This window comes from Notamacropus eugenii, chromosome 6 (assembly GCF_028372415.1).
Source record: "Notamacropus eugenii isolate mMacEug1 chromosome 6, mMacEug1.pri_v2, whole genome shotgun sequence".
NCBI lineage: Eukaryota > Metazoa > Chordata > Mammalia > Diprotodontia > Macropodidae > Notamacropus > Notamacropus eugenii.
The window spans coordinates 299,099,851-299,115,021 of record NC_092877.1 but is presented as its reverse complement, the minus strand read 5'-3'; the positions used below and the strand labels follow the sequence as shown (position 1 = coordinate 299,115,021).

Here is a 15,171-nt window from a genome sequence, read left to right as displayed (position 1 = left end):
GCTCAGATACTGAAATGTTTCAAGAGTTATAAATATTGTCTTTCCATGCAGGAATGTAAACAGTTCAACTTTAGTAAGTCCCTTATGATTTCTCTTTGCTGTTCACCTTTTCATGGTTCTCTTCATTCTTGTGTTAGAAAGTCAAATTTTCTTTCCAGCTCTGGTCTTTTCATCAGGAAAATTTGAAAGTCTTCTATTTCATTGAAAGACCATTTTTTTCTCCTGAAGTATTATACTCAGTTTTGCTGGGTAGGTGATTCTTGGCTTGAGTCCTAGTTCCTTTGACTTCTGGAATATCCTATTCCATTCCCTTCTATCCCTCAATGTAGAAGGTGCCAGATCTTGTACTATCCTGATTGTATTTCCACAATACTTGAATTGTTTCTTTCTAGCTGCTTGCAATATTTTCTCCTTCACCTGGGAATTCTGGAATTTGGCCACAATGCTCCTAGGAGTTTCTCTTTTTGGATCTCTTTCATGCGGTGTTCTGCGGATTCCTTGAATATTTATTTTGCCTTCTGGTTCTAGAATCTCAGGGCAGTTTTCCTTGATAATTTCATGGAAGATGATGTCTAGGCTCTTCTTTTGATCATGGTTTTCAGGTAGTCCCAGAATTTTTACATTGTCTCTCCTGATTCTATTTTCCAGGTCAGTTGTTTTTCCAATAAGATATTTCACATTATCTTCCATTTTTCGAATCTGCGCAGTATGTTCTGAGATATCTGTCTTTCTCAAAAAGTCCAAAGCTTCCATCTGTACCATTCCAGATTTGAGAGATCTATTTTCTTCAGTAAGCTTTTGAATCTCCTTGTCCATTTGGTTAATTCTGCTTTTGAAAGCATTCTTCTCCTCACTGGCCCCTTGCACCTCCCTTGCCAGCTGAGTTAGGCTAGTTCTCAAGGTGCCAATTTCTTCAAGATTTTTTTGGTTCTCCTTTAGCAGGGAGCTGATCTGTTTTTCATGCTTTTCCCTTATCCCTCTCATTTCCCTTCCCAGTCTTTCCTCCATCTCTCTAACTTGATTTTCAAAATTCCTCTTGAGCTTTTCCATGGCCCGAGCCCATTGGGTGGGCTGGGACACAGGATCCTCGATTTCTGTGTCTTTGCCTGATGGCAAGCCTTGTTCCTCCCCATCAGAAAGGAAGGGAGGAAGTGTTTTTTCTCCGATAAAGTACCCTTCAATAGTTTTATTTCTTTTCCCTTTCCTTGGCATTTTCTCTACCTAGTGGCCTGACCTCTGAATGTTCTCCTCACACCCACCTTGCCTCCTGGTCCTCCCAGCCAGCGTTTGGGGACTGAGATTCAAATGCTGCTTCCTGCCTTAGGATTTTTGGCGGGGGCAGGGCTGCTATTCAGTGTGAGAATTAAGTTCAGGTGCTGAGGTCAGGGGCAGGGCCGCCTCTCTGGCTCAATTCCCTCAGGAGGTTTATGCACAGACCTTCCACAATGGATCCAGGCTCCCGTCCGTTTGGGGAGCCCCTGTCGGCAGCCGCCTCTCAGCCCCCACCTCCCTGGGGGGCCTGAGCTATGGGGGCACCTCACTCCCCTCTCAACCCGCCAAAGAGACTCTCTCATCTACCCCCGTCAGTCACCTGTTGGTGGGGGGCCCGTGCAGCTGCTGAAGATCCCGCCTCCGGATCCCTCTCAGAACTTTGTCTCTCGGAGCCGTGGCCGCCATCGCTGCCGCAGGTCCGGGCTGGGCACCGTGTCTGCAGCGCGACGGACCTTTTGCGAGAGGTTTGCAGGTCCCTCTGTGGGTGGGGGGACCCGCGTGGCCGCTCCGTCCCGCAGCCCTCTCGGATCTCTTTCCCACCGTGTCGCTGCTGCGGCAGGGCTGCTCTCCTCTTCCCGCCCCGGCGCCCAGTCTCCGGCGCGAAGGTCCCCCCGCGAGAGGTTTGCAGGTCTCTCTGGAACAGAAATCTCCCTCGCTCCAATATTCCGTGGTCTCTGGGTGCAGAATTCGCCCTGGGTTAGTCCCCTCTGCCGTTCTGTGGTTTGTGGGTTCCCAGACTTATTTTTTACTTAAAAAGTTTATCAAATCAATCATCTTTTTTTCAGTGATGTCTTAGTTGCCAAATGTTGGCATCATGTAATCTACATTCAGCTGTGTAACCTTGGGCAAGTCACTTTACCTGTCTCCCAAAGTTTTCTCAACTGTAAAATGGGGATAATAATAGCACCGATGTTCCAGAGGTGTTGTGAAATCTCAAATGAGGTAATATTTGCAAAGTCTTTAGCACAGTATTGGCACATAGTAGACCACAGTAAAACATGCTTGTTTTCTTCTACATTTGGATCCAAGGTTGTGGACATTTTATTTTCTTAGCATAATTTCAAATTACTTTAAAAAATGATTGATGATGGCACATCACATTCTTAAAAGCGATCTTTTATTACTTTTACAGAAATAGATTCTAAAACTTCTAGCAGGAAGATTTTCTGAAGTTAATTAAAGATCTCATATTCAAAGCTTTAATAGCTTGGTAGAAACACCTCCCACAATCTGGGCTTCAACTTCTAGAACCCAGGGTCATCTGTCTAACATCTTTGTACCACTGGCTTCTTTCAAAACACTTGAAAAAAAATGTCTTCATTTCTCAGGGTGGTGACAAATTTTTCAAAAGGAGAAAGTCCCCAGATGGTCAAATGGCATAACATCTGAGTGACAAGTCACTTTGGCATCTGTATCAATTTTCAGATTAATTCATCAGCCTCATGCATTGTGCCTTTCTTACACACACAGGAGCCATCCAAAATTCTTCTGATGTTGTTTTTTTACTGTCATGGCCTGCAGCTGAGTTTGTGATAAGTTTAGTATCATTTCCTTCAACAATTAACTCATCTTAAGGAGCTTGAGAAATAGCATAAGCAACACCTGTTTTCATGTTTACTCTTCAGATATATTATTCACTTAAGAAGTTTCTGATTTCCACAAGTGAACCGTTCTCTTCAGTTAACCTGTGATAATGCTTTTGAGAGTGTTTTGCACATGACTACAGACTGTGAGAATTGTTGCAAATTCTTTTTGATTTTCCCATTACTTGTCAGTTTTTTTCTTCTATCCAAGGAGATTGAGTTTAACATGGATATTTTTTAAATCCCTTCACAGTATTCTTTCAGGGATCCTCATAATAATAGTTCATTTAGTCCCTGGGGTGTTGACTGTATGGTTGTGAAACAGCAAGGACTCTGGCATTCAAAGGAGGGCCAGCTGGGCAGGTTCTTAGATCTGCTTTTCTAAAAGGAAAACAGCTTTTGAGGGGTCAACAATGACTTTAATCAAGCACATATATCATTCACTTAGTTCAAGGGAAAAAGTCAGCACCTTGAACTTCAGAGAAAATACAGAGAAATAAAGACCAACAGACAGTGCTTCCAGCTGTCTGACCATAGGCAATACCAGGAAGCTCCTTAGAGGCTGCCCAGAGTCTCATGTGGCCAAGTAAACACTTCCAGTGAGGAAGCTCCAAAACAAACCCTCACCTCTGTGTGTGTGATACACACACACACACACACACACACACACACACACACACACACTTTTCAGAGCCAGCGGGCATCACAACCCTTGAGAACCAGTGCTTCATTAGAAATTAACAAAAGGTGTGGGCTTTCCTATAAAACAAATCTCCCCTAATCAAGCTTCCCTTAATGGGCAGGCCCATTAATGGGTGGGGAAGATCTTTAATTCTCATTAACATAAGTAACATTACAGATTGTTAAGCATGGTCCTTGTTTTTGTTACAGAAGGGCCAAAAAGCACACATCCATTTTAGATGCCTTATAAACACACCAACGGTGGAATGAACGCTGGCATTAGTGTTAGAGAATATGGGTCCTCATCTGATGGTTACTTCCTGCGTGACAGTGGTCAAGCCTCAGTTTCCTCATCTTTAAAATGAGAGGTTGAACTAGATAGGCTCTCTGAGGTCCCTTCTCAGCCCTATGCCTGTGACCTTAGGCTCAAATTCTAATCCTGCCGTTTGATAGTTGTGCAACCTTTGGTGAGTCAATGCAGCTTTTCTGGACCTCAGTTTCCTTATCCGTAAAAGAAGAGGGTTAGGTCAGATGACGTTTGAAGCCCTTTCCAGCTCAGCAGCTGTAATTCAGTGACCACTGGCTCAAGGCCTGGTTCTACCCCTTAATAACTCTATAATTTTGGTCAGGTTATTTAACTTCTCTCAGTCCCAGTTTTTCCCGTTTGTAGAATGAGGGTTTGGGCTAAGACCCTTTTCCAACTCTGAATCTATGAGAACATCACAGACACTTCTAGAATTCACAGTTTCCCTGGTGCAGGTATCATTCCCCATTACAGGTCCTAGCTCTTCTCTAGCTTAGTAGACTTCCTGAGTTGCTGTAGTTAAAATAGTCACCACCTGGAACTTAGCTAGGTTCATTTTCAGTTCACAGACACACAGTCCGTTCCCAGCCCCACATGTGAAACCTTTCCACCTTGGCATAACCTTTTTTCAGGAATCCAAGGCCCTTTCCGGGCCACCCAGAGATAACATGGGATGGGACTGAAGGAACTCCCACTGCTGAATTGGTTCTTTTAGGACTTGTAGACATGTACCTGTTTTGACTTTATGTCTTTTTTTTTTAACCTGAAATCACATAGTGTTTATTTTCTTTCAGCAACGGAAAGTCACAAAGAAAACCATTTTCAAATGAGCGAGTTTGAAGCACCTCAGTTTTCTGAACCTGAAAATGGTAAGAAATTAAAGGCCCTCAACTTGGAACCCTGAGATGTTTAATTTCTCATATTTATAGAATTGTAGGATCATATCTAAAGCTGAAAGAGCCCCCAGTAACTATCTAGTCCAGTCCTTTCATTATACAGATAAGGAAACGGAAGTCAAGTGACTTGCCCAAAGTAACATAGGTAGTAGAATTGGAGGTTGGAATTGGAACTGTGATATATAAAAAGTTAGAGAGATATTGTTTCTGGTAAATTAATCACTTTATTAATTATGCTAGCAGATAATTAATAAAAGAAGTCAGTGACACTCTCAAATGCCAAAGATAGATCATGGTGACTTCTTGACATTTATATGCCTTGGAAGAGTGAATATTACCAACAGGTGGAAATTTAACTTTAATTGGTTAACAATTAATGAGAAGAATGAATATTATAATGAGAGGTGGACTTATTCTAATGAGGAGTTGAGAGTTAGGACTTTGATTATGTCACTCATGGACAAAGTCTCAGGCAATCTAGACAAAGGATCTACCTCCCCACTCCAGCCTGCCTGAGAGGAACACAGTGGGCCAGAATTCACTTTAAATTCTTTGTAAGATTCTCTAGTTAGGTGGGGTCTCCCACCCAAGATTTGAAAAGCGTGTGTAACAACAAGGACCCCACCATACCCAGGAGGGCCTGCTGTACAGGTTCTTAGATATGCTTTTCAAAAAAGGAAAGCAACTTTTGAGGGGTCAACAATAACTTTAATCAAGCACATATATCATTCACTTAGTTCAGGAGGAAAAGTCAGCAGACTTCAGAGAAGATACAAATAGAGGGATAAAGATCAACGGAAAGGTCTTCCAGCTGTCTGACCACGACATACATACGTAGGTAGTTAACAGAGAGAGAAGCACCAGCGTCAGGGTTCTCAAAGGTGGAGGGCTCCTTAGTGGCTGCCCAGAGTCCCCTCTGGCCAAAAAAACACTTCCAGTGAGTAAGACCCAAAACAAAACCTCACCTCAGAGTCTTCGTACATTTTTCAGAGCCAGAGGGCATCACAACCCTTGAGAACCAGTGCCTCATCAGAAATTAACAAAAGGCGTGGACCTTCCTACAAAACAAATCTCCCCTAATCAGGCTTCCCTTAATGGGTAGGCCCCTTAATGGGTGGGAAAGATCTTTAACTCTCATTAACATGATTTACATTACCCGAGGAATTTGGGCAATCTCATCATCAACAATGTCCTTCAGAGACTGAACAACTTACAGGTTTCTGAATGAGGAAATAGAAGGGAAAACCTCAATCCTAATGTAATAATTGATTATTAATATGAGAGAAATAATCATGTCTCTCAGAACCCAGGTCTTCTGAGCCAAGTGAAAGTATAGAGAGGATAATTGGATCTTTAATTGGGGGTATGCCTCCTTGTTATTTTGAACAATGAGCATTAAACTATAGAGATATAGAGAATTGATCCATTGATCTGGTCAATCAAACAAATGTTTTTAAAGTTCATGTTATGTTCCAAAAAAAAAGATGAGGCATGGGAGAAGATAATTGATGTATATAGACATGGAGGTGGGATGAAGGAGACAAAGGATAGAAGGATGACATCTAGTTCACAAACCTTTCCCTATATGTCACTCCCCGTGGCTAGCAATCTCCTACAAATCCTGCTTCTCTTAACCTTGTGGTTTAGAACCAATATCTCTTTCTTCTTTGGTGACCATCCCTTTCTCCTGCTGCCTCTCCCACATTCCTATTCCTATGCGGCAGCTCAGCTCTAGACCTCCCCAATTCCTTTCCTTTTCCCTTTTCCACTGTGCCCTCTGAAATCTGTCTGTTATTAACCAACTTCCCTTTATCCTATACCTCTTCCTTGCTTATTCCTTTACTCTTCCCTCATTCACAAAAACTTGTTTTCTCCCCAAAACATCTACCACTTGCCAGACTTTTCCAGTGTTGGCCATTCCTCCTTCTCCTGCAGCCCTAGCACTGAGGTAATCAGAACTGAACACAGTACTCCAGAAGTGTTCTGATCAGAGTAGAATATCATCACCTTATTTCATCAGTTAGTCAGTCAAGAAGCTTGTGTAAATGAACTAGAGCTATGCAGTAGGCAGTAGGGCTGAATCTAGTATTGGGGATCTAAAGACAAAAAAAACCCTTAAAAATGAAACAGTCCCTTCTCTCGAGGAACTTAGATCACAGGAGGGGAGACAACACACACACACACACACACACACACACACACACACACACACACACACACACACACACACACGTTGCAGAATAAGTACACTGACAAAAGTAGGGGAAGTCCAGAGGAAGAGGATGCTTTGAGGGAAGGTAACACTCAGTTTTGTACATTTTAGAGGTACACAGCACCTGGGTGATGTTCAAGAAGCAGTTGGTAATAGGGATTGTTTCCTCAGCACTTCAGATTAGATATGTCCAAAATAGAATTTACCATGTGTGAAACCATGATCTTTCTTCCATCCTTGCTTCTCCTTCAGATTTCCCAGCTACTTTTGGACAGTATCGCCAAACCCACAGTCACTCAGATCTGTAACCTGGAAGTCCTCCTTGACTCAGTTTCCCTCTTTCTCGCTCCCATATTCAATCAGTTGTGGGTCTTGTAGATTTTACCTTTATAACATCTCTTGAATCCATCCCCTTCTTTCTGGTCACATGGTCCTTAGTATCAGCCAGTCAAAGAATGAAATATTTGCTGTGTGTCAGTAATATGATAAGCCCTGGGGATAGAAAGAAAGGCAAAAATGTGGTCTCTCCTCCTCGCAGATTGCAGCTCAGGGAAGAGGTTAGAGATATAGATTTTGGAATTATCTGCATTCAGTTGACATTTGAAACCATGAAAGCTGATTATATAACCACATGAAATGATATAAAGCAGGGGTGAGGAACCTGTGCACTGGAGGACACACATGGCCGTCTAGGTCCTTGAGTCCAGCCTTTTGACTGAGTTCAAGTTTGATAGAACAAATACTTTTATTAAGGGGATTTGTTTTGTGAAGTTTGGATTCAGTCAAAGGGCTGCACTTGAGGACCTACAGGGTCATGTAGCCTTGAGACTACAGATTCCCCACCTCTGATACAGAGGAAAAAAAGGGACCTAAGAAAGAGCCATGAAGCATCCTCATGTTTCCTGGATGTGACCTTGCTGAGTAATTGTCCAAAGGGACCACGGAACAATCCCACAGGTTTCTTCCTCCCTGAGGGTACTTAGGAAGCACTTACTGTGTGCCAGACCCAGTGCTAAGCACTGGTGATAGAAATAGAAGCAAAAAGAAAGTTTCTGCCCTCAGGGAGATGGCGTTCTCATTGAGAAAGACAGTGCACAAAAAGGGAGCTGGGAGGGGGTGGGCAGAGATGAACTGGTGTTGGGATACGGTTTTGGAATCTGGAATGTTAGGAACAGAGCTAAGCGGGCAGTGAAGAGGGACCAACCGAGGCCCCAGCAGGAACTCACCAATGAGAGGAGGCGGCAGGCCTTAGGGGTGAGAAGATTGCAGGGAAGCTTGGATGTCCCTGGGTGAGGAAGCCCACGGCTTTGAAGGAAGTTACAGGATGAGATAGCAGCAAAGGCTGGTTTTTAAGTCCAGAAAGTCAGGAACAGTGTCAGGAGGGGAATGAAGAGAGAACCAGGAGGAAAACCTAGGGAGAAAATAGTATCAGGAGAAGAGAGTGCTCAGTGTCAAATGCTGTAGAGAGGTTAAGAAGGATGAGTGCTGAGACAAGGCCATTACATTTGGCAATTAAGGGATCTTTGCTAACTTCAGAAAGAGCAGTTTCAGTTGAATGATGAGGTCAAAAGCCAGACTGGAGGATTTAGAATCAAGTGAGAGAAAAGGAATTGGAAACACTTTTGACAAGAATTTAGCCACAAAGAGGAGGAAAGATATAGGATATCTAGCAGGGATGATGATTGGATCAGATGAGGGTTTTTTAAGGTTGGGGGAGATATGGGCAGATTCTGAAGGGAACAGGGAAGCAGCCAGCAAAAAGAATGAGATCCAAGAGTGGTAAGAATGGGGATGGTAGTGAATACAGTTTGCTGCAAAAGATGGGAAACCATCCTGGAGAGCACTGTAGAACTATATGTCCAAAGGGCTACAAAAATGTGCATACCCTTTGACCCAGCAATATGGCTTCTAGGGCAGTATCCCAAAGAGATCATACAAATGGGAAAAAGACCCAGGTTTACAACAATATTTATAGCAGTTCTTTTTGTGGTGACCAAGAGCTGGAAATTGAAGGAATGTCTGTCAGTTGGGGAACAGCAGAAAAAGCTGTAGTATATGAATGTAATGGAATATTATCAAACTATAGGAAATGATGAACAGGCAGACTTCAGAAAAACCTGGAAAGACTTATATGAACTGATGCTGAGTGAAGTGAGCAGTACCAGAGAACACTGTACACAATAACAGCCACAGTGTGCGAGGACTGTTTTTGACAGACTTAACCCTTCATAGCAAGGCAAGGACCTAAAACATTTCCAAAGGACTCATGATGCAAAATGCCATTCACATCCCAGAACTAGGGAATCAGAATGTAGAATGAAGCAGATTATTTTCTTTTTTTAAAAAAAAAAAGATGGGATGAAGGGTGCATGTAGAGGGGTTTGCTTGGCATGAAGAAGGCTACTTGTACATGTTAGGTAAGGGTGAATGAGGAGATAGTGGGGTAAGACATCTGAATAACATGAGATAAGGAGGAGAGAAGAGGGAACCTCTCTTCAGTGAAGGAAGAGGTGAGTTCGTCTGCTGAGAGGGTGGGTAGAGAAAACACTAGGGAAGAGTTGAATAGTGAAAAGGTTTGAAATCACTGCCAAGAAGGGGCAAGGTCAATCAATTAGGGGGATGTAAAAAGTTTGCTTTGCTGCAGGGAGGGCCCACTTGAGATCTGGTAACAAGTCTGTAGTAGTCCCAGCCCACATGGTTTTGTGGTTTCCTCCAGCTCTCCTCAGTAGCTTGAGTACGAACAAAGGTGGGGAATAGCGGGCTAATGTAAAGTTGGGAGTTTGGCAAGGCAAGATTGGTGTCAGGCTTGAGCATGCAGGGTTCTCTACTGACCACTTCCCCTCTTCTTATAAACATATTTCAGCCTGCCAAACACACACAAAAAATCAGACCCCATCTTCTCTATTATTCTATCCCCTTTTACTGTTGAAGCTTTTAAAAGGGTAGTTTACACTCATAACTTTCACTTCCTCAACTTAGCCCCTAGCCATCTGGTTTCTGTCCTCAATACGCTAAACTGTGCTCTCAAAGATGTACTATGATGTATAAGCATTTATTTTCTTTCCTGTGTTCCCCTCGTTGAAAAAAAAAAAACAACCCTTCTGAGCCATATGAAGGCAAAGCAAATTCCCACATTGACTCAAGACAGTGAGACCAAACAGCAGACTTTTTCAACACTGCAGGTGTAAGGTAATTAGAGTCTGAACCTAGAAGGTGGCAGTATTGGGAGAGAAGGGGGGATGTATGTGTGAGATGTTACCATGGTGGAATCAACAGGAATTTCCAAAAGATTGATACTAGCACAAGGCACTTAGTGGTACAAGAGATGGGAGACATCTTAGTAGGAGATCAAACAGGGTAAGCAATGTTTTCTATCATTCGGTGTCTTTTCTTCCTCACTCTCAGGAGGTGGATCACATTCTTCATTGGCTTTCTGGTGGCGTTGATGGTCATTGTTCAGAGTTCAAAGTGTTGTCTTTATAATATTATTATTGTGTCAATTGTTCAGCTGGTTCTGCTTGCTTCACTCTTTGTCAGTGGATGTCAGTCCTCCCAGGTTTTCTGAACCCATCTGTTCTCCTGTGGCCCAAAGATGTTCAATTACATTCATATCATATAATTTGTTTAGCCATTTCTGTATTGATGGACACCTCTTCAAATTCCGGTTCTTTGCCACCACAAACTGAGGTACTATAAATATTTTAGGATATAGGTCTTCTTCCTATTTGATCCTTTTGGGTATTTGATCCCTAGTAGGGCATTACTGTAACAAAAGACAGATACAACTTAGTAACTTTTGGGGCATAGTTCCACTTGCTTTATGGAATGGCTGATCCAGTTCATAGGGCAACCAGCAGTGCATTGATGTGCCTGTTTTCCCGCAGACATTCCAGTTTTTGTCATTTTTCTTCTTTTTAATCAACTTTGCCAATCTGGTTTGATTTTTCTATTTATTTGTGATTTGCAACATTTTTTCTTATGGCTGTTGATAACTTGGATTTCCTTTTTAGAAAACTGCCTGTTCATATCCTTTAACCATTTGGCAGTTGGGGAATGGCTCTTATTTTTATAAATCTGAATCATTATATATTTTGAAAATGAAACTTTTATCATAGAAACTTGCTGCAAAGATTTTTTTCTCCCAATTAACTTTTATTCTTAGCTACATGCAACCTTTTTAAACTTAATTTTATTTTTTTAACTGATGAAAATCTACCTCCTTCCCCCTCACCTTCCCCCCACCCACTGAAAAATAGTTTTCAAAAAATCCTTTGTACCAAATATGAAGTCAAGTAAAACACATTCCTGTAGTGTTCATGTAACCCTGAGTACATCACCTGGTAGGAGTGAAGGCAGCTAATTGGGCCAATCCTCTGTCAAGAACTTTGGTATTTACCTATCTGCAATTAGTTTCTTATAGATTCAACAAATTGGGTGAGTCAGTTTAAAGTATTCTTGTATCATAACTAATATTTAACAATAACATGTGTAGTTGTGATTTTTAACACACACCTCTGTGGCAGGTCTAGCAACAGAGTCCTAGTGTGACACTGATGACGCTTAGCTAGCCATTCCTCTCTTGCTTTTTTCCTGCTCTAGATTTTATTTTTTTCTTTTGCTTTTAAATTTTTCCTAAAATAGTTGCAAAGGATCTTCTTGTAGAGTCTCTGGAAGGAGAGGATTTTGAGAAGGAATTCTCATTTTTGAACAACTTACTGAGTCCCAGCTCCTCAAGTCCTCAAGAATTTAACCAAGAATGCCGAAATGTCTGTGGGAGTCCCAGCACTGCTCTCCCTGCCCAGAATTCTGCTTCAGGAGCAGAGTCTCTTGCTAAGTCATCGGGATTCCTCCCATCACAACTGTTTGACCTGGGTCTCCATGCTGCTGGAAATTTCAGTAGTAAGAGTTTCAGATATATTTTGTTACATGTATATTTGTATTTTTTGCATATATTTTGATATATGTATATTTTTTGTTTCTACAAGCAAAACTGTGATGTGAGTCAATATGAAGACCTCTCAGGTTTATAAGAACTGACACTGCAAAACTTACATTCCTGTATCTGCCAACCAGTTTGTGTATACAATGTTCACCCCTGAAATCATTTGCTTTCCCCCATTTCTTCCTGGTCATCTCCACAAAAAACCCCAACACTCAGCTTCAGTTAGTTTACCTTCATCATTATCCTTGTATCGGTGGCCCCTAACTTACAAATGATCTCAATGGTAACCTGTAACTCTGCCATGGGAGCTGCCCGGAAAAACTTGGCACTTTTAGAGAATGTAGGTGTATGTGCAGGCATCCAGACATTTGTAGATTAATTTTAATATGAAGTTTTTGAAGCTATCAGTTCATAAATGGTCACAATAATAAAACAGAAACTCTAAAATTTTGGCAACTTCAGACAATACAGGGTTTAGAGATTCAAGTGTTAGTTAGGCCCTTTTTACAGATGACAAACCTCAAATCCAGAAAAGGTAAATTGCCTTTCCCAAGACCACCTATTGTAAGTACAGAGCCAGGATTCCAACCCTGTTCATCTCTGGTCAAGACCAGGGCTCTTTCCTGGAATGCCACCCCCCTGGAAAGAGTGATTCACCTCTTGGTGCTGTAGCATTATCCTGAATTTAGAAAGGTTATCACCAGTTAGAGTCGCTTCCTAAGGCACAAATGAGTTATAGAATTGACTATTTCTGCCTTTTTGTAGATGTGAAAAACCAAGGTACACACAGGTCAAGTAAATCAAGCTGTGGCAGAGCTAGAGGAGAACTTATATACTGCTGCATTAAATACAAGTTTGTGCATTGTGTTCTATGGAAATATTTTGTTGTTCAGTTGTTTGTCATGTCTGACTCTCTGTGACCCCATCTGGGGTTTTCTTGGCAAAGATACTGGAGTGGTTTTCCATTTCCTTCTCCAGCTCATTTTACAGATGAGGAAACTGAGGCAAACAGGGTTAAGTGACTGGCCCAGGGGCCCAGAGCTAGTAAATGTCTGAAGGTGGATTTGAACTTGGGAAGAAGAGTCTTCCTGACTGTAGGCCCAGCTCTCTCTCTACTGTGCCCCTTAGCTGCCCAACAGAAATATTTTACTGTTGGGGAAAAAAAAAATCTTAGAGGATCTCAAATCTTTTGTTTCCTTTTTTTGTGATGTTATTTGTGTGTGTGTGTGTCTAACAATTCATTAATTTTTCTTTAAGGCTGGACCTCTCAGGGGGAATCAGTATTTTCTCTTTCATATACAGATTTGGATAACCAGCCTGTGTCTTCACAGAGTCAACCAAAGAAATCATCAATATGTAAGTCGTCTTCTACTCTCACAAAAAGAAATAATGGAACTCGGATAAATATTTTTCAAGAGTCCTGGTGGCCTAGTGTGTTCCACATAATAGAATACTTTGCTGAATAAAAAGGAGACTGTTGGGGGAAAAAATATCTGTACCATTTATCATCATAGTGACTATTTCAACTGAGTAGATGAGCTTCTCACTCTAACCTACTGTCTTGTACCTCAGCCACTGACGATCACTACTCAGGTTGCAGGTTGGCAACCAATGCCCAGCATTTTGCCCATAAACAGAACAGCTGTTCAGTTTTGAGTACATAATTAAATTAAGTAAAACCTCAAAATGTTTTTCATGTTTCCAGATCTTAGGGCTCTGAAAATATCAGGATAGTGATTTTCTAACCTCTACAGGGGACCGCAGCTGCCTTGACAAAGAAGTTTATGTCTGGCACTAGTATTATAGTGGCATTGGTAGCAAAAGTGATTGCTGCACTAAGAATGACGTAGATAAGGCATATTTGTCTCTTGAGGTACAGCCATGTTTATGGTCCAAATTAATCCCTGCCAACCTTCCAGTCAAAGTAAGAAAAGTTGGTCAAATAAAAGAGTATGGACTAACATGAAGGGAAAAACAAGACTGTGTTAGAGTTTCAAGTAGGATTGGAGTTGGCACTGAGTTGTAACTAAATGTTCAAAGATGTAACAAAGCCCTCCAAGGACACATTCTATGTCTTGCTTTTCGTCTATCTTAAACTGTCTTCTGGTTTTCTGTTAAAAATCTATTTATAAATATACTATTGTCTGTAATTTAGATATAGGTATTCTTGACTCTTTCCTGAGAGCCTTTCCAATGTAGTATCATGCAAGCACTAACCAACCTAAGTAGTTCCTGTCTCCCAACAGGGACTTTGTACTGTTGTCTCATTTCACTTATTTTTATACCCACTTTTGCAATTTCTTAGGGTAGCCAGTGGTTATTTAAGTATAACCCAGAGGTCTTGAGTGAAATATAAAGTGTCTTTAGCTGCTTTTTAAGCTTTGTACTCAGGCTGTTTTCTGTTTCCACCTTGACTCCCTGTCCTTCCCCCACTGCTGTCCACTCTGGATTTGGCCTCTAACCCCTGGTCCTCTTGGCACAAATGAAAGAGCCTTGAAGTGCAGCAGATGTCCCTCCCTTCATCCCAATTTTCTGTGTGTGGGAGTGGGGAATATAGAATCCCAGGAGGGCTGCATCCTACAAAATTCCTCCTCTTTCCTTACCTCCCTTACCCTCACTCTCCAAGCTCTTTCCCTCCCACCTGTCCCGCTTAGACAGAAAGCTGTACTGTATCTCTGCCAGGCCCGTGCCTTAGTACATTGACAAATATTTAGGAATGGTTTTTGGACTAAAATCAACAATTATATTCCACTGTGAGAAGTGCCACCTACATGATATTGTTTTAAAATCAGAAAAAAAGAGCAGAAATTTACACAACTGATAAAATTGATAATTTATCATATCTATACTTTCTTTAAATTAAAGGAAGCATTTAATTAGTATTTTTGTTAAAGTACTATCGAAATAGGATTATAATAAGATAGTAAACTAGCATGTCTTTCATGTCACTTTTCTTTGTTTTTTTTCTTACAGCTCCAGAAGGTGGAAATAATCAAGATATGTCAGCCTGGTTTAACCTCTTTGCAGACCTGGATCCCCTTTCAAATCCAGATGCCATTGGACACTCAGATGATGAACTCCTTAATGCTTGACTAGAATTACTAAATAGACAATTAAGTAGATAATTATAATGTCATGTCAGTGGCCTTGAGGTATCAAATTTTGTACATATTGCCTTTGTGGGAAGGAGCTCAGATTGTAATTCAGATACAAGCATGGTGTGTAAGAGTCAAATACTTGATGTTCAGCTATATAGTAAAGAGTCATGTTGAAAGTGCTAA

General features: G+C 41.4%; 1 protein-coding gene across 9 annotated transcripts in view; it reads left to right on the top strand.

Moving 5' to 3' along the window:
- Positions 1-15,171, top strand: part of ICA1L (islet cell autoantigen 1 like) — a 71,692-nt gene extending 56,521 nt beyond the window's left edge. For 8 of the 9 annotated variants that reach the window (XM_072617319.1, XM_072617316.1, XM_072617314.1 and 5 more), the window contains exons 10-13: positions 4,635-4,709; positions 11,590-11,847; positions 13,148-13,246; positions 14,864-15,171. In XM_072617319.1, the coding sequence (XP_072473420.1) occupies positions 4,635-4,709; positions 11,590-11,847; positions 13,148-13,246; positions 14,864-14,982 (551 nt within the window). In that variant the 3' untranslated portion in view covers positions 14,983-15,171. The remainder of the gene's footprint in view (positions 1-4,634; positions 4,710-11,589; positions 11,848-13,147; positions 13,247-14,863) is intronic. The other variant, XM_072617313.1, reaches the window with a different exon arrangement.